Genomic DNA, 27341 nt, shown 5'->3' with positions numbered 1-27341 from the left:
GCTTCAAATAAAAGAACATCATTATTTATTCGTCCCTTCCAATCGCTTCCTACGAATTTAAACATATCCAAACTTTCCCCAGTATTTTTCAAATCAGCAGACCGATATCAGTACCTCAACAATGAACTAAGTTGTAAAGGAAAAATTCTTTTTACCAATAGGAGGATTTTTTGCAATATTCATGTCTATCATCGAATGCAATGAGCCAAATCCAGTATGGACATAGTAGGAAGTTGGAGAACGGTTGCCATGAACCGAATGAACTGAAAAGACTGAAGAAAGACTTATAAAATTTCTTTTCAAAAGATGAAAATGCATTTTCGCTAGATGTCTCCTTACAGTGAGGATTTTCCATTTGATTCTCATTTGCAGTCAGCTTAAAAATGATACATCTTCAAGTTTATTTTAATTATGTAAAGTGAATTTGATTAGGCGAGTAGAAACTTTTAATAAAATAAGTTGGTTTCCCCCTTCTTTTGATTAGTGCATATGCATAAATTGCTTTCGGCATCAATAAGATACGCTTGTTTCCGGTATAAATTCTTAGATTTTTAATTGTCAACGATATCTTCCCCGCCTTTAGGTTCAGCAATTGCTAGCTTTTGCATTTCTTGCAGCGTGTAAATAGGTGCCGCGGGATGGAACTTTTGCATATGTTTAACGTACAGAATCCGATGTGCGCTAGCAAATTTACATATGTGGCACGCGTATGGTTTTTCGCCAGTATGACTGCGCAAGTGAAGCGTCAGGACCGTTTTAACATAAAAAGCCTTCGGGCAGTACGGACATTGGTAGTCTCGTTTTTGCGTATGCATCCGCATGTGCACATCCAACACAGATCTGAAAGAAATGATGAAATTAGAAAACAGAGAATACAGCACAATTTCAAAGCAAAGAACGTACTTTCTTAAGACTTTCAAACCACAAACTTCGCACTCGATGGTTCGTTCCATGTGGGATGCCATGTGACTCTTGAGCGACATAGTACTGGTCAGTACTTTGCCACACTTGAAACAAGGGTACTGTTCATTGGAATGGTTTCGCCGGAAGTGTGCATTTTGCGCCCGCTGACATTTGAACGCGGCTCCACAATTCGGTTCCGGACATGCGTACGGTTTGACTCCACGGTGACCGTTCATGTGCGATTCAAACTGGTTATGGTTAACGGTTTTTCCGCACAATTCACAAAATCTCCTGTGTCGTTCAATGTAGAGTTCCTTTTTCGTTTTCGTCGCAAGCTGTTCTTTGGTAAAGCGTACTAAAGTTCGTTTTGGCGGTGGGCCGTATCTTTTTTTAACTTTGGGCATTTCAAGTGGTTCGATGCCATCGTCGTCTTCCGGCTTCTCTGAGGATTCAACAACGATCACATTTTCTTTTATTGCAAATCCAGCGCTGACAGGAGTTTTATCGGGCGTTTTCAACGTATTGATTTGATGACGACTCACATGTTTAAAGGCGTAGAATTTGTTAATCCTCTTCTCACAACAGTCACAAACTGCTGTCTCTTTCGGGTAGGAATGTTGAATCTGCAATAAAGTTTGTAAAAAAAATAACTTTATAAATGAGGCCACAAAAGATTAAAATTTACTAGTTCACTTATTTATTGAGTCACCGAATAAAAATATCTCAAAATCATTTTCAATACATTCAGTAATTATGTTTGTAGATTCACATAAAACAGCTATAATTTAAAGTAAGAATATGAATTAATTAATAATTTCAATAGAGAAACCAATTTTGAAGCTTAATTTACAAGTAATTGAAAGTTAGCGCTTAACATTATTACTCTAGTTTATAATGTGTTGTAATTACGTTGATCTACCTCCACTGTTAAATTGATTCCTCGTAGTATCCTTAATCTCATCTAGCACAAAAGGCTATCGTTACTCAATAAAATTACAATTAGGTACAAGAAACCTTACTATCCTTAGATATAAATACATTGAAATTAACTGTTGAAACCGTTCTCTCACACAGAGTTCAATGTGTGACTTTTTTCGTTCCTAATACTTCAAATATCTTCAATCAAAATGCTCCTCTTTTGATTATTAATTTGCATTCCTATTGAGTGTTTTTTATGTAATTTTACAGTTTAAGCGTTTTAGTTACAAATATATACACGTTGCTTTTGAAAATGACGTTTTAACAAACTAAGGTGCTTAAGCAAAAATTATTGCAGCAATAATCACTTACCATTAAACCGAAAATATCCTGTGCCTTCTCTCGAAAATCCCTTTTCATCAGACGAGTATTTTCGGTACAATTTTCGGAACAAATCCTACACGAAGCCATTGCGATTTTAGGATTCTGCAATAATGAACTGAAAAAGAATTATTAGAACAACAATAATTGTTGATCAATTATTGATATAGTTAACACTTATCAAAGGATAACCGTACAGCTATTATATCCCGAGGAAAAGTTCATTGAACTGACTGCAGAAACATGCAGAATCAAAACAAAACAGCTGATCCTATTTAGTTCACTTTCAAGAAGAAATACTCAAAGATTGAATAGTTGACCTTTTACCTGTCCATTGAGTAATGAGTAATATGAATAATTTTCGTTATCTGTAAATTCGAAGGTATGCATAATTAAATCAATCAGCAAATTTTTATTCTGAAAAGGTAGATTCGAAAAAAACCACCTAAATACTGCTACAAAAAGGAAAAAGTGGACAAGAACCAGAATTAACTGTTAGTCACTTACTCAGATTTGAGTAGGTTATTGTTAGGAAAATCTTTGAGTAACTCGCTACTCAGAATAGGGTGTTTAAAGTTAATCAATTGACTGTCGACAAAGGAATTTGCCAATTTGATCGAAAAACTTTTGAACTTTTGAATTTTTCAAATTCAATATTTAGAAAAATAAAGTTTACATGTTGTAAACGGTTATTTTTCCCATTCAAGAACGAAAAAGCACATTCAAAGTTTTGATTTACACCGCATAATCAAATGTTTTGTTCAAAATGTGATAAGCCGAGCAACGGTATGATGGACATTCGACCAGTTTTTCCAAATACCTCATGCCGAAAACAAACATCAACAAATGGGTCAATTGCGGTAGTTTCACTGTTAATTGGTGGGATTTGGTGGACTATGGAAGTTAGAAAAAACCATAAATATAATTCTGTTCCGATATAATCTACGAAGCCGAGATGTCATCTGTTGAAAATACGTGCCGTCTTTGCATGGGCAAGTCCAACGTGATACACAACGTGTTTGAGGAAAATTTACTACAAAAAATAGCGATATGCATAAGCATTTTGGTAAGTGACCTGAAAAAAGATCAACGAACATTTTCAACTTTCGATTTCACTTTTTCTTTCAGATCAATCCCGAAGACAATACGCTTCCGTTAGATATCTGTGCACTATGTGCCTTGAAAGTAAAGGACTTTTTTGAATTTCGCATGAACTGCCAGAAAGTGCAACAACTGTTGGAACAGAATAGGATGCAATATGTTCAAGTTTCTGCCCAAATAATTCATTCGAACGAGGTTTTCCAAAACTTTGGCAAATTGGAACCGTTAGTCACTGAGATTGAGCAGCCAGCTGTACTCGTACCCATTCAAGCTCCTCAAACTAACAAATTGGCAGACTTGGTCCAGGAGGTAATCCCAGAACTACTCACAGCCAATAACAATTTGGAAGCTCTGGAACCAGAGCAACCCGTTCAGGAAGCCGTTGAGCACTTAGTAGATGTGTCGGAAGAAGTTGAAAACGATGCCGTAAACCCGGAAACCAGTCAGGTACTTTTAAACATTGAACCACTTGTGGATGAGGATATCGAATTCGTAAATAACTATGAATCGTCTATGAATGACTCGAAGGATCAAGACTTTGAAATTGAGATGATTCTGAGCTACGATGAATCTTACCAAGACGATACTGCTTGTAGTACAACCATTGATTGTATTCAGGAACCGAAAGAACCGGTAACGTTATCGCAACAAGAAAATGAGCCGAAAAACGAGATAGTTCGTAAGAGAGGAAGAAAGAAATCTGAGCAGAAAAATAATCAGCCACGAGATGAAAAGCTAATCTATCAATCTTTGTTGCTTCATTGCAACATATGTGCTAAATCTGTCGAACGAAATCGAATGGAAGGCCACCTTAATAAGCATCAAAACTTAAGACCGTATACATGTACAGAACCAGATTGTGGGTTTTCTTTTCACTCTAAAATATCGCTGCGTCTGCATCGCAACGCTAAGCATGCTACCGATCATCTGCCATGTGATCTATGCGGGAAAGTATACAATTCGAAAAAAGCTCTCTACCACCACAAAAATGAGTCACATTCCAATAAGCGTTATGATTGTGATCAGTGTGACCTAGTTTTTGTTACTAAGTATGTCTGAACCTCTAATCAAATATACACATCCTCAATACCCTGACTTTTCCAATCAATTTCAGATCCCGTCTCAATCGGCACAAAATAACGCACACTGAGCTACGCGATTTTAAATGTCCCCACTGTCCGAAGGAATTTTACCGGAGCAACAACCTGAAGGTGCATCTAAGAAGTCACAGCAAAGAGAAGCCATATGCATGCGAAATTTGCAATAAAGCGTTCGGCTATCCTAGACTTTTGAAAGAGCATATTACCAAGTTACATTTGTATGATGTTGTTTCCGACAGTTGAATGTGTTGTTCAATATATACGTCCCGTTTTTAAAAAACTGTTGATTTTTTTTTAAACATGATGGCATTTTTGTATATATTTTTTTGTCATTTTGGTGATTTAGGTATTTCTTTAACTTATTTTACTTTCGTATTTTTTGTTATTCTAGTCAATTTGGTTACATTGCCATTTTTGTCATTTATTGATTTATTTTTGGAATTTTTAACATTTTGGTAATTTTGCTTTTGTCAATTATTTTATTTTTGTAATTTTATTTATTTTTGTAAGTTGTGTAATTTATATTTTTATTTTTTGTCATTTTTATCCTTGCTGTCATTTTCGTTTATTTCGTCGATCTGGTCAGTTTTGTCATTCCAGTGATTTTTGTCATTATCTACTAAACTTCTTCAATAATTTCCCTGCCGAGGTGGGCCAGAAAAAAAATCTAACTTTTATGACTCGGAGTGGAAACTCCATGAGGAGTAAAGCCTAGTCCACACTAGGAGACGGTTCGTCTCGAAACGGTCTCAGCGTCCCCCATTTTCTTCGGGAGACACTAAGACCGTCTCAGGTTTCCAACAACAACAACAGACAACAAAGTTCGTCTCATAACAAAAATCGCACTTCATGTTGCCTAACACATCAAGAGAATTGGAATAAAACACACCGAACTCTATTTTTTTGGAAATCGAAAAAAGAACTGTGGAAGAAAAACATTTGAATATTGAGATTTAGTACTGTTAAATCAGTTAAAAAATTTTCTGACTTCTATAAAACAAAGTTTTTGTTAATTTGAAGTGTCATTGTTGAAGCCACGGACTAGTTTTTTTTTTTGCCGAGTGGCCTAAAAAACGGATCTGTGCAATCTGACTTGATTTAGGGTGCCTCGCAGTAGCTCTTTAATTGAGTTGAGGCTTCATCGAGTTTAATTCACTGCTAGATTACACGGTAGAAATGCTCATCGTGCCCCGAATTAAGGTGCTGTTTTCTATGGATAAATAAGCGTCTTTCTTAAGGTGGTGATTATGCCCTAAACTCCCCTACTCTCTTACAAAATGCGCAATTCAATATTGCGGTTACTGGGAAAATTTCTAATCGCGCGACGGTAGGCTTCCGTGCGGTAGGCTAGCCGGAGCATCAAACACAGTTAAAAAATTCACTCTTACTCACTAATTTCATTGAAAAGTTAAGAAGTAAATTCTTGAATCAATCTTCAAATCATTATTTTGCAAGAGAGGACAAAACATGAAGTCATCGGAATGAAATATTATTATTCTTAGTATTCTTATTCTTATTCTTAGTGTGCGGTGAATAATCTATTATAGGAAATAATACCATTCGCATCGCAAAAAACTGGACTGCGCCCTCATAACTGCGAAATTTGTGCGATCTGTCAAATCAGTATAAAATCTGACGATTTTCTACACGCTAACCGCTTTTCAGTTAAACTTTATACGGATAACTCCGACTGCAAAACATAGCACGAAATCCAACATTCAATGAATGATCGCTACCGTGTCGTCGAACTCTAAACTTATTTAAACAACTACAGGTTTTCATTTTTTTTTGTGAATTTGTCCGCTGATTGACCCCATCGCAAACAGGGTTTTTTTTATCATTCATTTTTTCGTGATTTTTACCGCTGATTGACCAAGCTCAAGGCAAACACAATTTTTTGTTTTATAAACAATAGATAATCCGATAATAATACTTGGTATACATGTTTGTTTGACAACTTTTTATTAAATCATCTTTCAATGTTTTCCTCTTGTTCATCCGATTTAATTTCAGTCGATAAATAATCCTTATGTAAAACAATGCTCATTTTTTTCTTGAATACTGTAATTTTTTTTTACAGTGGTACCCTACGGGAGCCCAAATCAGCTATCGCAGAAATAGAAAAAAGAGTGGATCAGCAATACCATATTGGCTCGGGATGAATAAACCAACTTGGTTTAAAATCCCTGAGAAAAAAGGAAAAAAAAATACCACATTGGACGGAGTTACCACATGGAAAACCTAATTTCTTCAAGAAAAGTTGCAGGTCATGTTATAGAATGGTCGAGAAAGGCATTTGGAAGACTTGAGTTGAAAAATTTAACGTTTTTAAACATAAAGGCCTTTCATGCACTAATAACATTCCCAAACCAAATCTAAAAAAAAATGTGTTAAAAAAATTTAAACTCATTTTACAGTAAAAAATTACCTTTAAGCATCAGAAAGTTTGAACACATTATGTAGAAAATCTGTAACCGTACTTCAGGAACAAAATTTGGCTCCGTCTAAAAGATAACAAAAAAAACAAGAAGTTATTGAGTGCATCGCATAGGTCTTTAAATCCCAAAGCATGACGTTTCCCAATTCAACAGTGATTCAAATGGTTTGTTCGACCATTCTTCGATGTGACGTGCAACTTTTCGTGAAGAAATTGGGTTTTCTGCGTGATATCTCCGATATGATATTTTTAAGAAAGAATGGAGAATTGGAAAACAGCAGATCAGAAGATCTGAGAGTGAACTCTATCTGCATTGTTCAGAAATCTTAAATTATAGGCGTCGCGCGCGAGGCTCACATGTACTCGAGAAGCAGCCTCTGGCGTAGAGGATAGCCTTCAAGTCTTCTAAGCCAGCGGGTATGAGATCGAATCCCGGTCACGGGATACATAGTACACTTTCTGTGGGTTGGTGGTTTTAACATTTGTATGATGCTAGCCATCACATCCTCGAAAGATGTACGCTTAGAGATAAGAAAATAGGAATCTCTTCGAGGAAACATCAAGTTTCATTGAGATCCTGTATGTGTTTGTGTTCGTTAAAAAAAAAATACCAAAAATGGTCATAGTCGATGCTTGATTTGATAGTTGTTCCTATTTTTAGGACTTATGACATGTTTTGAATTGTTTTACTTATGAATTTTGTTTGATTTATTTATTACATCGAATGAAGTTTAAAATAACATCTTTTTGTAATGACACTCAAGAAAAAATAGATCACTCGGGTTTTAGATTCCGTGTACTTGTGTGGTGTCAGATGTGCGAGCGAAGGAGTAGATACATGCGGTGTAACATACTGCATGATACACCGCCTCTGCGAGAGAGCGTTACACACACTACTGGGCTTAGGCTGTACCGTTTTTTTTATATAAAACTTGGTTTTTTGCATAAAACTAAACTTAGAATATTAACTCAAATTTCACTTTACATTTGTGATTTTCAACTAAATTGTGTGTACAAACTTATCTTGATTAAAAAGTTTGAAATCTGGAAATCGAATAGACAAGCAAATTTCCAAGTTTATGTTCTGTCGAATTCCTCAATAATTTTATGTTGATTGAAACATTCATTTATAACCTAAATCTTTTTCTGAATTTTGAATCTGTATTCTGCATCTGAAATCTGAACCTGAATTCAAAAATTTAACTTTGAATCTGTTTCCGAATTTCTATACGATTTCTGAAATGTACAAAAATTCGATTTCTGACTCTTAATTCCAGATCAGAATCCGTGTTCTAGAGCCCTCATTCATGAATCTGTTATTTAAATTCTGTAGTTCTTGTTAAATCTTAATTCATTATTTCAATTATTTATTTTTTATCTGTATTGTCAGTATTGTCTTGTATTTATTATTAATCTGAATTAAAATATGAATTTCAAATGATGAATCTGAGACTCAGATTTTGAGTTTACAATTTCGATTCGCATTTCAAAAGCTTTAAATGTTTAAACTTTTTGTAAGAATTAAGTTTAGGAACTTCGAATTTGAATTTAAAACAAAATTCTTTTTTTTCATATTGGGAAAACTGTTATCAAAATATTGAAAATGCATACGATTTTCGAGAAACTTTATTCCAATTTAATATAAAATGCAAAACCACATTTTAACCAGGATTTTAAAGCAGCTTTTCATTTCTAGTTCCTTATGATTATTTGAATTGAAAATCAGGAATCCTAATCTGGATACAGAATCAGATATACGAAAATAGAATTACAGTCTCCCCGCAATCATTAGTCAGTTAACGTATCCTTTCACCTCAAAATCTTCGTTTATTCGGGTGTGAGTAGACCAAAAATAAAGCTTTGCGCGAATTTCAGTCATTAAACATTTACTCCTTGAGTTCAAGTTTGCTTTTGTTTTAAATTTTGTTAAAAAATAACATAAGTTACCGAAACAATCAACGTTTTGCAAAACCATTTATTAACATTTATTAGTTTAATTGCTCACAATTATTAGTCACATAGAAGTCCATGGCAACACCCGAATATCAACATGGTAATCATCAAGTTTCTAGACAACATTTGGGTGCATTCTTTGCTAGTATACATTCAAGGGGCAATTATGTAGGTTGAGCTACAACCAAGAAATGTTTTGTTTTGCTTGCAAGAAAGTATTCCATGATTTCGTGGAATTTAATGGGTACTGTAACAATTATAGGTCATCTTTATTTTGCCAAATATAATTGAAATTTCGCGTTCTATTCGCACAGTTTCATTTAAATAATGAAAACTCGTCCTTTGTCTTATCTCAGACCATTTTATTTTGCTGGAATCTTTTAAATACCTTCATAAGGGGCTTAACGGTTTAAGATGTCAACAGCATTTCAGCAGATATCAGCAGTTCAAATGTGCGGTGACTAATAACTGTGTGTGACCTATAATTGTGGGGGGACTGTACAATTTTGATTATGGGAATATGGAACCAGAACCTTCGAGATGGGTTAAGTTTAAAATTTAATATTCAGACCTGAATTTCTATTAAAAGTGAGAAATTTAGAAAAACTGTAGCAAAATTTTGAACTTGGGATGGGTTTTTGAGGTTTCGGCATTAGTTTTTACTCTAGATTTTTTACTCTTGATAAATAGATTCCGTATACTTTTAGAAATTTATAATTATTAATTATTTTAATATATAATTTTATTTATTTTATTATAAATTTATAATCAAATTATAATGATAAAGCATCATAATTTGATTATAAATTATATTTTAAAATAATTAATAATTATAAATTTCTAAAAGTATACGGAATCTAAAACACCAGTAGTCTTATTTTTCACAAGTGTAATTCGAAGAAGATGTAATTTTTAACTTCTTTTGATGTAATATTAGGATGTTTTCAAAAAGTGAATAGAAAAACATTGTTTTACTATTATTTTACATTCCGTGATGTAAAGATCAAGCGGCCAATGAATTCTATACCACATACAGTGTAAAATTTTACTTGTTTGATTTAAAATTAAATGGAAATGTTAAACTTGTCTTGCGCGCGTCGGATACAAAGTAAACAAGTAAGAAAATTATTCGGAAACGAGTCGTAGGCGTAGCTCCAGCACTTCCAGAATCCTTCGAAAGCTAGTAGGTTTATGAAATGTGATATTTTAAAAAGAATGCTGTTGCAACTATTGGGTTTTCTCCCCATTGCAGCAATATCAGATTTTTCGCAACGGCAGTGATTATCCGAAGAAATTTTCGTCTGGCACAGGTTACGCTGACCGAAAAATAATGATGTTCTGGGACAAATCGAGGATCCTGGTGATGCTAAAATCTGTACACCATTACGGTGCTGGGAATCATCGGATGAAACAAAAATTCCAGCCTGACGCTGTCCTTGATGGTGCGTTATGGTGGTCTGTTAAAGTTGATTTTGTAAATATATGTGAAATAAAAAATAATAAAAGCGGTGTATTCACTCATAGGTAACAAAAAAAAAAAACACCTGAATATATAGCAAAGACCTCGCTTGCTTTTGGACCATCATGCGGGGGAGGGTCACAAGGCAGCAAATGAAATCTGGACCATAACACTGAGAGCTAGGATATGCCGATAAAAATACAACAATGTAATTTGCAAACAAGTAAGTGCTCACGTGAGATGCTATAACAGGTTTATAAAGCTCAACAAAGGTATTAGATAATAAATATTTTCATTGCTTTATTCGCGGTGACATTGATGGCTGGAATGCGCGCGATCAATCTGCGAAGGGTAAGACGAAATTTTGCAATCCGACTGACTGGCTGGCTGGTAACAAATTCGTAATCACGAGACGACACGTGAAAGTGTTGCAACCGACCAGAAGAGTACCCCCCTTACATGTGCACTAAACTTTACCTTACCATTTATCTTAAATAAAACTACAGCAGAAGAGAAAAAAAAACCTGTTCCCGCGCGGTATTACCTTTTCCATCAATAATTCACAAGCCACCCGGCTGCAAAAGGGGGGAAACGTCGTGATTCAGATCTGGCAATAATTTACGCAATCTGACACGGTCTGTTATTTGCTGATAGCCCCCAGGTAATTACACACGGCGAAGCGAACAATTCAATAAACTATGCTCCTGCGCTACAACCCACACATCACGCCTCAAGATGGGCATCCGCGTAGCGATCATCATCGTACAAGAATGTAACGCCGGAAATAAAAAGGGGAAGATGGCGATAGGAAATGCGTTATCAGAACCTTTTTTTAGATTGATTTGAACTAACGATTTTTCACCCACCACCTAACCCCATCTACACATGAACTTTTTGAAAGTTCAAATTTGAAAACCTTCAAATCTTTCAAGCTTAGCTTAGCTTTGTCGACTACTCATATCTACCTTAAAACATTGAACTTGAAATGCTATGATCATTTATCAAAAATTTAAAATAAAACTTCAATATTACATATTTAATTTAGTTTTTTTTAACTTACGCATTTCAAATTCTTTCGAAATTTGACATGACCTATTAGGCTGCCACCCTAATGTACATGTATAAATTTTGAAATGGAACATCATCTAAAAACTTACAGAAAACTGTATGGTACTTTTCGTAACAATCCTACAAAAAAATGTAAGAACTTTTTGGAAAACCCTCAGTGGATAGAACCATTAACAGCGAACGGAGGATAATTGTCCATCTATCTGAAGTATACTCGCACGCGCACTTTTTCTTCTCTCGTAAGGTTGCGATATACCTTCGATTGGTTTAGCATAAGCATGTGATGCCTATCTGCAGTTTAAAATCATTGCCCGTAACTACCTATAAGTACCAGTAGGTAGTCGTATCAAATTTCTTCGGTCAACAAGCCTTTTGGCGAACTAACCAGCCATGCAAATAGAGCCCCCCCAACAGCAGCGATGCAGACGCGGGCCCCCATGCATTCATTTGATGCTTGCAACACACGCGCTACCATCAACAGTCAGGCAGCCGTCAGACTTGAACGTAAATATGCATGAAATAGGCTCTAAGTTTTCCTGGGGCGCATGTTGGGTCTCCTTGCGGCTGACTGGCTGGCTGCGGAAGTCTTGGGGCTCGTTGAAAGCGAATGCGCAACATTATTTTGGCCTCAAGCAGACACCTACGTACGTGCGACAGGTGGTGAGGTGGAATCTGGATAAACATCATTGCTCACACATGAAAATTCAACCTGCACGAAAGGGAAAACAATTTTTCATACCAAATGACCAGATCAATAATGTAAAGGGATCCAATCGATTGAACTGAAGTACAAAATCAATTGACTTTTAGGAGATTTTTTCAATACGGATTCTAATTGGGATTTCAGCGGCTTGTTTAAATATTAAAGTTCATTTATTTTAATTACAGGTCGCATGTCAGGCAAAAAATCCCTGTCCCCGATCTCCCAAAAATGACTGCATTCGACCGAATTTCGCTACCCGGAGCTTATTAATAAGTATGTTATTAAACGTTCAGCGTCTTTAATCGAAGCGCCTTTATTAAAACTCCTCCCAAGCTTTGTGGCAGAAGAAAATTGCTCTACATTGTCATTAAAGTTAAACGCAGTATTGTGGGGGTTCAAACACAGAGGATGAAAAAAAATTGCACGCTGTCTCCTGGCGACTTATTTTCTGTAGAAACGTGGCCAAGACAGATAAAATTTAATCAGAAAGCCTTCTAATGAATGGATAAAACTTATGTTTTTGCGTAACAGTTTAAGTAGGAATTAACCGTATAAATTGGTTTATTTCTTTAATGCATAACCGAGTTTTCCAGCAGAAAAGGAGGAGCTCGAGGAGCTGCATAGCTCTCAGGAAACACGAAAGTTTTGGCAGAAACTCAACCATGCGCGGATCTACGGGGGGGGTGATGGGGGTGATCACCCCCCCAAGCGGAAAAAAATCATCATTAAAATGGTCACAAATATTTTTACTCATTTTAGATGAAATATATCATTTTCATGTGTCAAAATATCTTAACATTGACATTTTACGCGTGCATAAGAATTCAATAGCTGCTTAAAAATATGCTTGAATTGAGTATAAACAGTATGCGCATGTATAACTTTGTGTTGGCTTCGGGCGTGCGAAAGGGGTGAAGCTTGCTTCTCACTCTTTAAGGAATTTCCTTAAGCATGACAGCAGATTGGTTTTCTTTATTAACCGATATCCAGAGTTGTTGTAAGCGCCAGTACCAGAAACGTCGGTTGATAGTGACTAATTCTGAATGATTTCTTGAAAAGGTCTAAAAGAAGCCAACATTTATTTTCAAGTTGATCATAAAGTGATTTCTTATTTATGCATGTTTACCATACTTGATAGTTTTCATAAAAAAAATTGTATTGGGTCCACAGACGAAAATTTCCAATAATTGTTGTATTTTCGCCTAGAAATATTCGTAACATAATTCTGACCTTTTCAGTAACACTTTTTGACTGTGGGAAAGTAACCTCAAAAGCGATCATGTCCTTTAACAGACATCAACGTTTTATTAACTAAAATTTTGATGGTTATTTTTCCTTTTCTTATCCATATACGTGGGCAAGTGTGCGTAAGAAATTACAAAAAAACTCTATAGTTGATATTATTTCCAGATGTAGCAAACGAAAATCTTATCGATCAATTTTACAGACATCCGGATCTGCTATTGTTAGTCTCTGCTTTCAGAAACATGCATGCCACCGAAGATTATAAGGGGAACCATATAAGCATCAAAATGTTTTCAAGTTCTACTAGCAAATCTGACCTCCAGAATGATCAGACGTTCGCATCTGCTGCAGACCCATTAGTCTATGAAATAGACATAGGTGCTGTTTTCAAGGCTCATCCTAAACCTTACTCAAATATTGATGATATCACAAAGCTAAACGTTTTAACTAGACACTGGGTAACTCCACCACAATTTTCGTTTCCATACTCCGAGCATTTGAAAAGTCGGAGTGCTGAAAAAGAAAAACGAACGCAAGTGCAATGCATTTGGAAACATTCAAAAGTTGGCTAGTTTTTTCCAAACTAGCCAACTTTTTTTTTTTTAAATTTACTAAACCACCCCCCCTAAGAGCAAGCTCTAGATCCGCGCCTGAACTCAACGCATCCTGCACAGGCTTTGTGCTGCAAGCCGAAATGTGCCAGGATAATGACGGAGACATTGTGACGGACAATCGTGAAGTGATCAAAAGGTGGAAGCAGCACTTCGATGAACATCTGATAGGCGCACCGTTCGACTACCGGTTACTCCCAATTCTTTACTTGGCGATTTTGGCGGTAGTTTGTGTTAAACGTGATGTGGGGATAAGTTATTTAAAGGTGTTATCATGTTTCAGCTTGTGGGTTGAACTGGACAGATTTTCTGGTTTGCAGCAGGGAAGATTTAGAAGTCGCACTATCCGCAGTAATCGATCTGCCTTGAGATTACGATGGAATTTTCCAATCGATAAATTTATGGTGAAAGCGTAATGTAAGTATTTGAAATCGAAGTGGTGTTCTATAAATGTTCTTTTTTTTATTGAAAAAACGCGTGAGATAATTAACTAGAAACTTGCTTAGAAACTCAGATAAATTTCACTCGAATTTCCTAGTTTAATTCACTTGACCGGTCACTTAAGTGAATTCACTTGACCCATCACTTAAAATTCAAATGAAATTACGTATGGCGAGAATTCACTACAGATGTCACTTATTTTATAAGTGAAAATTATTTTGGGTGTGATATTTTGTGTAGAAACCTGATGCATTTAACAAAGTAGATTGTACAATTTTAAGAAACTTTGTCGAGGACATCACAGAAATAAAATGAAAAACAAATAAGTTATAAGCAAATAAAAAAATATAATGAGATTTTTTCAGTTTTTGTCAATCTTCTAAAACCCATTTTTTTCCGCTGAAAAATTCACAGAAGCTTAGTTACATGATTACAAACAAATTTTGTTTTTGCATAACCACAGGGGCTAAGGAACTTCACTTTCAGTACTTTTTCGGTTGAAGTTTTTATAAACTTTAACTATTTAATCCTAAATTCTGAAATATATAAACACTGACAAATAACTATATTTTTATGTAGTTTTTTTTTTAAATTGTTCCACAAATAACAGAGATATTTCAACATGTATTAAAAGGAAATATTGTGCATATTTTTCGAATTATTGTCTTACTTTCCCAAAGCCACCTTTAGACGAGGTTTATGTTTCATCTCTCCTACCTAATTAGGAAGAAATATTTTCGAAAAAATCAATCCAGAGCTCTATGACCTTACCACCAATAATTTTTTTTTTGGATCAAAAACTCATTGACTGAGGTTTACTGAGGTTACAAAATTGATCATTTTTCGAAAAATTGGTCATGTAAAATGATGTATAAACGAAGCATTAGATTTCATTCCAATATTCACAAATTTTCGATCATTATTGAGTTGTTTCTCCTTATAATAGTTAAAAAAAATCGCTAATAAATCGTTCATTTATTGACTGTTTCTAGGTGTAAATGCCTTAATTTTGAATGGCAGTTTGCAAATTGCAATCTTACGAAAATTTATGTTTATTTACTTTACTAAATGAATCCATTTATGAAAACATACGAACTAAGCCAAAATCTTTAAGTTATAATTGATTGTAAATGGGCATTTTTCATTATAGTATTCAAGGTTTTTTTAAATGCTGGAAACTTTAATATTTTTCATCCGATCTCATTGACGTCCTGAACAAAGTCCCTTAAAATTGCACGATCTACAAATTTGTTCAATATATTTAATGTCTAAACTAATTATCGTATGTATGTATGTATGTATGTATGTTTTTTTTTTAGTTGGTAACCACAGGTGGTAAATCCCGGTTTACGGATTGTATTCCAAGGCACGGCGAGCCACCGCGTCCCCCCAGTTTGCTACTCTGGGTCCATGGGTACAATGGGAAGACTCATGATATACTCCGTGTATACCCCCTACTCCCTAAACTCCACCTGGGGCCGCAGACCTGGTTCCCACCTCGAACTGTTTAGTGCACTATGCTTCAATAGTGGGAGGTCTATTCGCGCTAATGCGCTCAAAGGCAATACTCATTAACGAGACCACTTTCAGCAAAACCTCTCATCCTTGCGACTTGACGCCTGAACTCTCCTCTGACGACTTGAGAACCGACATCTCCTCGCAATGACTCGAGATTCCCACACAAACCTCTCCTCTTCGCGACTAGAGGCCTGATCTCTCCTCTAACGACTTGAGATCCGACCCCTCCTCGCATCGACTCGAGGTTTACCTCTCCTCTGCACGATTCAAGGCTCGATCTCTCCTCTAACGACTTGAAATCTGACCTCTCCTCGTAATGACTCGAGGTGACCACTTGTACCCCTCCTCTTGTTGGTAAGGGGCCTGATCCCTCCTCTTACGACTCAGGACCCGACCTCTTATCATAAAGACTCGGGGTTGACCACACAAACCTCTCCGCCTGAAGGTTTGAGGCCTGACCTCTCCTCTAACGACTCGAAGCCCGACCCCTTATCTTCAGGGTTCGAAGTTTGTCACCTTGCCCGTCGTGTGCCAGATCGAGAGCAGCTTATCCTAGACTCGCGCCTGTCACGGCACACGCGCGGGACTTAACGCAACGACTCGGATGATTCCCGACGAATACGTCATCCTACTCCGACTCGAATAGCTCACCCGGCGTCGAGAGCCACTCTACCCGTGGGTATTCCCCGAACGTGGAATAGCCCTTTCCTAACGATTTCCACTGCGAAGAAGGTCAAGTCTTATCCCCGCAGCTTCTGTCGTTGAGAATCGCTCTACTCGGATACTCCCCGAAGGTGGAGCATCCTACGCACGAACGCGGCGCACCCACGGCATCCGCTACGCAGAAGGTATTGTCTTATCTTTGTAACTTCAAACCGTGGGGTCGGACGCACTCTACTCGACAGCCCCCCGTCGATGGGGTCAGTCTACTCCGACCGTTGTCCGGTCTTCTTTATCCCCCTTTGGTTGGCAACCCTAGGATTTTTGGCCCGCGGATTTTCCTGCCCGTTGTGTGCCAAATCGAGAGCAGCTTATCCTAGACTCGCGCCTGTCACGGCACACATTCGGGACTTGGAACGCTACGACTCGGATGTTTCCCGACGGTGACGACATCCTACACCGACTCGAGAGGCTCGCCCGGCGTCGAGAGCCTCTCTACCCGTGGGTATCCCCCGACAGTGGTTAACCCTCTTCCCTCGAGATCCGCTACGAGGAAGGTAAAGTCTTATCCCCGCAGTTTCCCTCTTAGGAAGCGGCACTACTCGGATACCCCCCGACACTGGGGTATCCTACACACGTTCGCGGCGCACCCCTGACGATCAGGGGATCGGACGCACACTACTCAGATGCTCCCCGCCGATGGAGTCATCCTACACCGTTCGCGGACTGCCGTTGGTTCCAGCTCCTCTGCAGGGCAGTCATGATCCGGGTGAACCCATCGCTGACCGCATGCCAAGTGTTGGAATCCACACACATCCTCTTTTTTTTTTTTTTTTTTTTTTTTTTTTTTTTTTTTTTTTTTTTTTTTTTTTTTCTTTTTTTACAAGATGGAAATTTGACTTCAAACCATAGCAGCCGGGTGTTTGCTGCCGTGTGTGGGTTCGCCTTCTTCCTCCTTTTCCTTTTCCTCTATCAACTTCAGACTGATACGGAAGACCCCGAAACGTGTGCCGGTTAGGTAACGCTTTCATAATAACTCACGCCCGTCACAGCATCCACTATCCCGGGGACCTCGAAACGTGTGCCGGTTAGGTAACGCTTTCAAAGTAACTCGCGCCCGTCACAGCATCCACTTCCGCAGGATTTCTAACCACCAAGGCATGGCCGATTGAGAAACTACCATGCTAGAATCCCGACACGACCACCCCGAATGGTATCTCCGCTTCCTTTTGCTGCAGGAAAGATCGTAGCTAAGTACGTGAGACCTTTTAAGTCCCACCACACGTATGAGTCCAGATTAGGGTTATACCGCGCCCTAAGATCGCGTTGCTTTTGAATTGAAGTGTCATACGAGGCCCAAGACCTTTCATTAGCTTGTCAAATTTGATTGACTATCTCGCTCTCTCCGTTCATCATCTTTCCTGATCCTTATCAGATCGCGCATGATTTGCGAGATTTCGTCGACTATAGCACGCCATGACTGTTCGTCGCGACACATTTCACTCAAAATGTTTTCAGCGTTCAAATTTTGAAGTTGTTGACGCCTTGAATTGAACCTGGGGCAGACAAAGATAGCATGTTCTGCCGATTCCTCCGTCTCTAAGCATTCCGGGCAATAAGGCGAGCTGATAAGCTTAAACCGATGAAGGTATTGCTTAAAGCACCCATGACCCGAAAAGAACTGCGTCAGGTAGAAGTTGACCTCTCCATACTTCCGATTTACCCAGTCTGAAAGTCTCGGGATTAGCCTATGCGTCCATCTTGCGTTGTTCGATGCGTCCCATTGCTCCTGCCACTTGAGCATTGACGCTGCTCGTTGAATATTACGCACTCCTCTAACAGCTCTTGCTTTGTAACATTCCATATCCTCCGCCAGAGTTATGTCGATGGGAACCATGCCCGCGATGACAAAAGCTGCATCTGCTGATATGGTCCTGTACGCTCAGGAAACTCGCATGGCTATCAACCGATGTGTGCTCCGTAATTTGGATCTGTTGCGCTCTACCTCTATCGCGGAGCTCCAGGCCGCTCCTCCGTATCGTAGTTTCGACAGTGCTACGCTCGCAAGGAGACGTCTCTTGCTACTCTTTGGACCATGGCAGTTTGGCATAATCCAGGCCAATGAATCTATGACTTTCGATGCACTTTCGCAACAGTATTTGACATGCGCACCAAAACTTAAGCGATGGTCGACCATTACTCCAAGGTATTTCAGCTGCTGTTTCGAAGATGTCGTGTGCCCTCCAACAGTAATCTCCATGTGCGGCACAACTCTTTTATTGGTCACGAGCAGAACTTCAGTTTTATGGTGAGCTATCTGAAGCTTAACTCCCTCCATCCAGATGCCAACCCTTTCTACGGACACCGTTGCAAGGTCTTCTACCTCCTCGATTGTTTCGCCGGTAATCATGAGCACGATATCGTCAGCAAATCCGACTATCTGCACGCCTGCTGGTAGTTTCAGCGTTAACACCTCATTATACATGGCATTCCAAAGCACAGGACCGAGTATGGAACCCTGTGGAACACCCGCTGTTAGGGCAGTAGATCGTATCCCAGTTTCGGTTTCGTACGTCAGGATTCGATTTTCGAAGAAGCTTCCTATTATCCTGCAGAGAGTATTGGGAACAAGCATCCTGTGAAGCGCTTTGGCATGAACTATTTCCCATTCTCTGGCCCTGTGATATCTGTTAATTGAATAAAAATACGTGTGCTGTCGTTCGTGTGTCACTTAAGACTAATCTATTTGCTACTTTCTTTACAGTGCTGCGTGCGGTGACCGACCGAACATAGTACAGTCCGAAAGTGCGGAGTCAGCGTCTTGCGCTGAGCCCTCACATTGGACTTTGTTCGATATACAGTTTGTTTATGCTTTGCATGCATAAACGAACTGTAATATGGATAAATACAATGTTGCGGGTCCACCACACGCCCTTCCTTAATAAATTTAAAAATTAGTTTATAGATTTAATTTTTAAATTATACGTATGATTCGTATTTAATAAAATGTAAAATAGTGTTGTTATGTTATGTTTATGATGTTTATAATGTTAAGTCCTTATTCTATCCACCACACGCTCTGGTTTTATTCCCTAAATATCTTTATCCTAGATTTATGAACTATTTCTTCCTTATTTTTGATTATTATTTTCAAATTTGAATTTAAATCTTCAACTACTTGGTATGGTCCTACATATATATTTTCCATCTTGGACCCAGTTTCATTTTTTAATAACACTAAGTCTCCTTTGTTAAAATTCATTTGTTTCGCCAAGTTGTTGAATTTTTCAACTCGTTTTATTTTTTCTTGTATTATTCTGTCCCTGATTGCTTGTTGCGAAGATTTCAATTTAATTTTTAAAATTTTTGAATAATCCTCAATGTCATATATTGGGTCAACTGTCTCGGCGTCAGATAGGTTTGATGGCAAATTACAGATTTTACCGAAAACTAGCTCAAATGGTGTTTTGTTTGTCGTTGTGTGGACTGTAGTATTGAACGCAAACTGGTAGTATTTTAACCAACTGTCCCAATACAAGGGTGATTTCTCACTATATATACGTAAGAAATTTCCCAAGTTTTTATGAGAATTTTCTAGTCCACCGATTGTTTCGTGGTGATATGCTGTTGAATTCAGTTTTTCTATTTCGAGTAATTTGCATATATCCGAAAATAGATTCGACATGAATTCTTTGCCTCTATCTGTTACGATTCTTTTTGGAATCCCATAGTTTAAAACAATGGTTTCTACAAAAGCTTTCGCTACCGTTTCTGTCTCTTTGTTTTTAATGGCTGTTGCCGTAATAAACTTTGTCAGGTCGCATTGCGTTGTTAATATATATCGGTTACCTTCTGCACTAGGCAGTAAAGGACCAACAAGATCTAAGTAAATTATTTCAAACGCAGTTTCAGCTGTTGTTGTGATTATCATTGGTGTTTTGAGTTTATTTATGATTCTGTTTTTCTGGCATAACTGGCACGAATCAATGAAAACTTTGATATCTTTTTTCATATTCTTCCAATAGAATCTTTGCTGGATAGTGTGCAGAGTTCTATTGATGCCTGCATGGCCTGCCGTTGGTAGTACATGATAATCGTTCATTATTATCTTTTTCTGTATGTCTTCTTTTATCACTTTTATGTGCTCCCCTATAATAATTATATCCGGTATATCCTTCATTTTTATTTCATGGATATTTTCCATAAGATGTTGAGCGCTCTTTTTTCTTTTTAATAGTATGCATACGTTCATTTTTAAATTTTTTATATAATCCGCTACCTTTTTCATTACTCCCCGTAGGTGAGTTAACGTTTGAGTTTGCGGTATTCTTATTTTTTGTGGGGTTATTTCAATTTCTTTTATATTTGGACATACTTCCATTTCCATATATTCCACATTTGACTCTTGAGGCTGATCAGTTCCTTCCGTGTCAGTGGTTTCTTTGATTTGTTTTGATTTTGACCGTGTTATCATTGTCATTGTTGTTTCTGTCATAGTTTTTAGATCGGAAATCGAAATGCGTGATAACGCGTCCGCTATCACATTATTTCTTCCGGGAATATAATTAATTTGAAAATCGTACTCCTCAAGTGCCAACCGGAATTTGGTTAGTCTACTTGAAGGATCCGTTAAAGAAAACAGGTAAACTAACGGCCTGTGATCAGTATGAACAATAAACTTTCTTCCGTAAAGGTACGGTCGGAAATGTCTAATTGCCCACACCAAAGCCAACAGTTCCTTCTCTATAGTTGGATATCTAGTCTCAGCCTGGTTTAAGGATTTACTAGCATATGCAACCGGTCTGCCATTTCCATTGGAAAGAACTGCACCAATTGCATACCCAGATGCATCCGTATGTAACGTAAAGGTATTATTTTTACCAAAATCAGGAAAATCAAGTACAGGTGGATTTATAAATTTTTCTCTTAAAGTATTGAAGGCTTCATTGCATTCAATGCTCCAATTGAATTGTGTATTCTTTCTTGTTAGAAGATTTAGTGGTGCGCATATTGCTGCAAAATTTCTAACATGTTTGCGATAATAATTCGCAAACGCTACGAAACGCTTCACCTCGTCCGCATTTTTCGGAATAGGCCATTTTTTCACTGCTTCTATTTTAGCAGGATCGGGCTTTATTCCTTCAGCGGATATAAAGTGTCCTAAGTAGATTAACTCTGTTTTAAAGAAATTACATTTCTTAGGATTCAATTTTAGATTGACTTTTCGAAGTTTTTCAAAAACTGCGATGAGGTTCCTATTGTGTTCCTCAATTGACTTACCAAAGACAATAATGTCATCTAAATAGATAAGACATTTTGTCATATCTAACCCTGACATCGCTATCGTCATAAGACGGGAAAATGATGAGGGGCTTATTTTGAGACCCATCGGCAGTCTCGTCATTTGATACTGTCCGGATGGTGTCGAAAAAGCTGTCACTGGTCTATCTTCTGGACGTAGGGTGCATTGATAGTATCCTTGTGACCAGGGACCGAAAACAGCACGAACACAGTAAGTGCAACACAATTTGATGACACGGCACATCAGAAACGAAACTGTGCTGTGTCTGTGTTAATCTTCTTTTGTTGCGTGTCGGCCGCAACACAGCACAGTACTGCAACGACACAAAATCCGACACAGTTGACGACACAGTGTTTTCGTGTGCCGGTCCCGAAACGATGTGATTATCATTGTTGCCTACCTGCCAGCAGCCGAACTGGATGGATTTTTTTCGTTTGCTTTCAAGCTTCTTTCTCGACACAATGAGAGTGAAGAACTTTGCCATGTTAAATACGAAGAAATTCTGTCCAGTCAAACGCGACGGGTGATAAATAGCCTTGCTCGTAAAACACACTGTGTTGCGTGCTGAGCACAACTGTGTTCTTTTCGACACGACACAACTGGAAACTGTGTCGTGTTGATTTGATGCAACACAACACAATTGAAGTGCTGTGCCAAACCGAAATGTCGCACACGAAAATCTATGTGTCAGCACTTCAGGATTTGTGTTGCACGATATGTAATGTGTTGTGTTTGTGTTTTTTGTCGGTCCCTGCTTGTGACAAGTCTAAATGCGAAAAATAACGAGCACCTGAAAGTGTATCGATTATGTCTTCAATATTAGGCAAAGGGAATTTATCATCCTCAATTACCGTATTTAGCTTCCTGTAATCTATAACAAGTCTCCACTTTTTCTTGTCATTTGAAGATTTTTTGGGCACTAGCAATATTGGACTATTCCATGCGGAAGTGGCTTTTTCAATAATTTGGTTCTTTACCATCTTTTGAATTTGCTTTTCTACTTCCGACTTTTGCATTTGCGGCAATTTATAGGGTTTACTATAAATTGGCTGGGCTTCTTTATTTATTTTAACCACTGGACTGTAGATATCTGTTACAGTCAGATTGTCGTTTTCAAGACAAAATATATCAGCATATTTTGTGCAAATTTGTTCCATATGCTGTTTCTCTGTTTTTGGCAAAAGACTCAAATCCAATTCTTTGAAAAGCTGTTGGATTCTGTCTGACTTATCATTCTTATAATCCATCGCTAGTATCAAATACTCACTGGCTGGCTTGATTGTTGGTTTCAGATTTGAAATTCGAACTGGTTTGTTTTTAACATTGACCATTCGGATGGGTATTTTTCCGTTTGACGGTTGTACAATAGCATTTGCAACAAATACTTGTGGTTGTATTTCCTCATTCAATACAACACACGTTTCAAAAAAATTAGTTTCGATGTATCTAACAATTTCCGTTCTAGCCGGTATTGTAAAATACTCGTGATTTGGGTTTTTGAGTTCCATCTTCATTCTTGCGAAATCAATGTTTGCTCCGAACTCCTTAAGGAAATTTGTACCAATTAAACCATTAACTGTATCCGGTAAACTCTCTATTATATTAAACTTAATGGGATATTCTACAGAATTGTATCCTACAAAAGTTTCAACGTATCCCAGCGTGCTGGTAACTCCGTTTATACCACTTATTTCCAATGTTTGTGAATTATTTATATTGAAAATTTCAGGGAGACATCTTTTGTCCAAAATACAACAAGATGCTCCACTGTCAATTATTAGTTCTACTTCCTTACCAAATAATAAAAATTTTATTCTGAGAGCCTTTTTCGCATTAAAATTAGCGAAAAAGATCAATTAGATTGGCTTCTTCCCTTTCTCGTTCTTGTCTTTGGGGTTGTGGTTGTTGTTGTTGAATTTGTTGTTGTTGTCCTTCGGCAATGTTTGCCATGTGTGGACCGTTTCGACCTCTTCGATTATTCCCTCTTTGGTTTTGGTTGCTATGGTTATTACCATAGTTGTTATTGTTGTAACCACGGTTGTAGTTGGTATAATGGTTACCTCTTCCACGGTATCCATTATTCCCTCTGTAGGAACCATGTCCTCTAGAGTGGCCTCTGCCTCTCCATTGATTTTGTCCATTGCCTCTATATGACGGTTTTCCGGTTGTGCACCAGAGTGCCATTAGAGTGTCAACACAGTTTTCCTGATGGGGTGTTGCTTGACACTCCAGAGCATCTGAAACCGCTTTGTTTAAAGTTGTCGGGTTTCGTGCTCTTAATAAAAATTTTACTGATGGATCTTTAAGCCCATCAACAAATGCGCGCACAGCAACCGTTTCTACCAGGTTGCTGGCGGCTGACTCGCTGGCAAACGTTCCTTGCGAAACGTAAGCAGCGGCCAATTTGGACGATAATTTTGTGATTTCGTCTCCGAAATCAGTTAGTGTCTTGTTGCTTTGGCGTTTGGAAAGCATCTCACTTTCCACCGCCTTCGGAGTGAGCTTGACTCCGAATTTTTGTTTCAATGCCTCAATGGCGGCATCGACGGTTGCAACACTGTCGAATGCCCCACGGGCAGTTCCGGTCAATGTAATTTTCAGAAATTTTATCAGCTCTGCGGGAGGTACTCCTTCCGCATAGTCTTTTAAAAGTTCTATACTTTCGATGTAGCTCTGCAGGTTAACTGCGGAACCATCGAAAGATTTTACTACCTTTAAAGCTATGTTTAAGTCTAGCTTTGGTGGCATTTTGTCGTTTGGTTCTTCTTCTTCTGAATCAGACTCTATCTCGGATTCTTCTTCGTCTTCTCCAGTGTCGTCTTCTTCGTCGTCGGTTTCCTGTTCTCCTTCGGGTCTAGTGCTTTTAGAAATACCTGGTCCTTCAGAACCTTTGGTAACTTTTTCTAGTAGGACTACTTCTAGTTCTGTTTTTTCTAAATTATCTGATTTTAATATTGCCAAACAACTTCTGGCAACATTTTTCAAATGTACATATCTTTTATTTATATTTTGTTCGTTTTCTTTTCCTCTTTGCTTTATAACAAAGTTTTTTGCATCAGACAAGGTATCTTTAATCTGTAAGATTTTAAGATTCCTTGTCTTTTTGCTTAACTTATTATTCTTTTTGAGGTTTATCAGAAGCTGGTTAAGTAAATCTCCCGCTTCTAAAAATCTATCCATTCCCTGAGTAGGGAAGAAGCACTATTTCTAAAAAATACAGTTTCTACTTACGATTATTATTATTTTTTTTTCTGTGTTTCATTTCTCTTCATTTGTTCTCTTCCTCTGTTGGTTGTTTTGGTTTTCCATGTTTTGTTTTTCTGTTTGTTGTTTGTTCCTAAAAGTCGAAATATTATTTTAGCTTTTTGACTACTCTATACATTAAAAACATTATTTTAATTTTTTTTTTTTTTTAAATTAAACCTATAGATACTTATCTAGATCCGGTTCCAATTCTCAGGTGCGTTTCCAACGTCCCCGACGGCATTGTCAACAATAATCCCGTTTGCTCAGTGGAAGAAGTATTCATACTATCGTCTGTAAGATTCCCGATGTATTTATCAGCTCGAGAGTCTGTCTTGGGCTGTGAACGGATCTTCCTTCAGCCGTAGCATTAGTTGTTCCCTTATCGCTTCCAGTTGTTGCTTGCATATTTTAATCAGAATTTCGTTCTGTTCGTAGTTTGTTGTTGTACTCATTGTTCATTGATTGTCTTTTGTTTCTGACTCACTAGATTAGCACACTTCTTTTCCCCGTTAACATTTTTTTTTTTTTTTTACTTTTTAAGGTGTTGCCGATAAGTTGTTCATTTGGATCGCACGAGTGGCTACTCGTTCCGTTTGTTGGCGGTGCAGTTTTATTATCACCTTAACTGAAATATATCCGATAGCGGCTGCCGCAATCGCACACAGTGCCACTGTTTGGGCTACTTGATTTTGCTCGCACGCACTGTTCGTCACCGGCGCGACGATTTCGTCCGCGCTGAACCATCCCATTGTAAAGTGCTAGTTAAATTTTTGTACTTTTTAAGGGAATATTTTTGACACTTGCACTTTTAACTAGTTTTACTTTTCCGAACGTCGCGTGTCACCAAGTAATAAAAACCTGGCAGGATCGCCATGAACTATTTCCCATTCTCTGGCCCTGTGATATCTGTTAATTGAATAAAAATACGTGTGCTGTCGTTCGTGTGTCACTTAAGACTAATCTATTTGCTACTTTCTTTACAGTGCTGCGTGCGGTGACCGACCGAACATAGTACAGTCCGAAAGTGCGGAGTCAGCGTCTTGCGCTGAGCCCTCACATTGGACTTTGTTCGATATACAGTTTGTTTATGCTTTGCATGCATAAACGAACTGTAATATGGATAAATACAATGTTGCGGGTCCACCACAGGCAATCGCTTCCCAGCTGGCATTGTTGAAGGCATTCTTAACGTCGATCGTCACAATGGCGCAGTGACGAACACCTGTTCGCTTCTTTTTATATGCGCGCTTCGCGTACTCTGTCACCATACGGATGGCGTCTACCGTAGATCTCCCTTTCCGAAAACCGAACGGTCTGTCCGACAGTCCACTTCCGCCTTCTGTGTAGATAATAAGTCTGTTTAATATTATCCTCTCCAGTAGCTTACCAAGGGTGTCCAGCAGACAAATGGGTCTATATGATGATGGATGCCCTGGGGGTTTCCCGGGTTTCGGTAGTAGCACCAACTTCGCCGTTTTCCACGAATTGGGAAAAGATCCCTCGTCGAAACACTTTTGTAGCACCACTCTGAAGGTATCCGGAATGGTCTGTACCGCCACCTTCAGCACTGCATTTGGGATTCCGTCCGGACCAGGTGCCTTATTCACCGCAAGTTTCTTAGCGATAGCCACGAGTTCTTCGTTCGTTACTGGCTCGATGTCGTGGGCACCCGCGTCGTACGGGGTAAGTGGCCACTGCGTCGGGCCATGCTGCGGGAAAAGATGTGCAACGATCTCTCTCAGTTTTTCCGGACAATTTTCGGTCGGCGACCTTGGGCCACCGAATCTCGCCAGTGCAACTCTATAGGCTTGGCCCCATGGGTTATCATCTACGCTCTGGCATAACGCTCTGTAGTAGTTTTCTTTGCTTGTTTTAATAGCTCGCCCGCATACTAAAAAACTATATCTCAAACGGTCTATACGATACATCTACATCTTCAGAAAAAGTGATTCTTTCTGTAAACGTAGCTGTTTCATTGAACTTTACTTCGACGAAAAATTTAAATCATAAAAATGAAACATGAACCTTGTGTGAAAAAGTGATGGTATCTGGAAAGGTGATGGAATGGTATAAACGATTTCCTTCAATTTTTCTGTAATCGTAAAAATGATCTGGAACCGTTAAACATACCGTTCATTATTTCTGTCAAAAATGAGCGAAACGCCGGTGAGAGATGCCAGATAGTTTTGCAAAAAATCATTACGCATTTATGAAAATATCTTTTATTTTTTTTTGTATTATTTTGTTCGTTGTTTTAGACGTTTCTTACGCATACTTGCTGAGCGTGTACAGATG

General features: G+C 38.1%; 2 protein-coding genes across 4 annotated transcripts; one reads left to right on the top strand and one right to left on the bottom strand.

The window, feature by feature from the left end:
• Positions 1-489: 489 nt before the first annotated feature.
• On the bottom strand, positions 490-25796 carry LOC129747309 (zinc finger protein 26-like). 3 transcript variants are annotated; one of them, XM_055741459.1, is made up of 4 exons: positions 25032-25796; positions 2194-2320; positions 904-1526; positions 490-840 (listed from the first exon to the last, which is right to left on the bottom strand). In XM_055741459.1, exons 2-4 carry the CDS (start codon positions 2290-2292, stop codon positions 552-554), a joined length of 1011 nt encoding a protein of 336 aa, XP_055597434.1. In that variant the 5' UTR covers positions 2293-2320; positions 25032-25796; the 3' UTR covers positions 490-551. The 3 variants fall into 3 exon arrangements, with proteins under 3 accessions (XP_055597434.1, XP_055597433.1, XP_055597432.1); XM_055741458.1 differs by lacking the exon at positions 25032-25796 and adding an exon at positions 2400-2501; XM_055741457.1 differs by lacking the exon at positions 25032-25796 and having other exon boundaries at positions 2194-2461.
• LOC129747308 (zinc finger protein 578-like) lies at positions 3042-4666 on the top strand. The gene is made up of 3 exons (XM_055741456.1): positions 3042-3268; positions 3331-4352; positions 4418-4666. The coding sequence occupies exons 1-3, from the start codon at positions 3158-3160 to the stop codon at positions 4644-4646; spliced, it is 1362 nt and encodes a 453-aa protein (XP_055597431.1). The 5' UTR covers positions 3042-3157; the 3' UTR covers positions 4647-4666.
• Positions 25797-27341: the final 1545 nt, after the last annotated feature.

This window comes from Uranotaenia lowii, chromosome 2 (assembly GCF_029784155.1).
Source record: "Uranotaenia lowii strain MFRU-FL chromosome 2, ASM2978415v1, whole genome shotgun sequence".
Taxonomy (NCBI): domain Eukaryota; kingdom Metazoa; phylum Arthropoda; class Insecta; order Diptera; family Culicidae; genus Uranotaenia; species Uranotaenia lowii.
This window is presented reverse-complemented; position numbering and strand designations above follow the sequence as displayed.

What these genes read in the sequence shown, in the direction of transcription:
- LOC129747309 (XM_055741459.1), bottom strand. Translation starts at nt 2,292, where the DNA reads ATGGCTTCGTGTAGGATTTGTTCCGAAAATTGTACCGAAAATACTCGT. An exon ending in AGGATATTTTCGGTTTAATG is followed by an intron (nt 1,527 to 2,193) that starts GTAAGTGATTAT and finishes ACTTTATTGCAG; the next exon opens with ATTCAACATTCCTACCCGAA. An exon ending in GGTTTGAAAGTCTTAAGAAA is followed by an intron (nt 841 to 903) that starts GTACGTTCTTTG and finishes CATTTCTTTCAG; the next exon opens with ATCTGTGTTGGATGTGCACA.
- LOC129747308 (XM_055741456.1), top strand. Translation starts at nt 3,158, where the DNA reads ATGTCATCTGTTGAAAATACGTGCCGTCTTTGCATGGGCAAGTCCAAC. An exon ending in CGATATGCATAAGCATTTTG is followed by an intron (nt 3,269 to 3,330) that starts GTAAGTGACCTG and finishes TTTTTCTTTCAG; the next exon opens with ATCAATCCCGAAGACAATAC. An exon ending in GACCTAGTTTTTGTTACTAA is followed by an intron (nt 4,353 to 4,417) that starts GTATGTCTGAAC and finishes AATCAATTTCAG; the next exon opens with ATCCCGTCTCAATCGGCACA.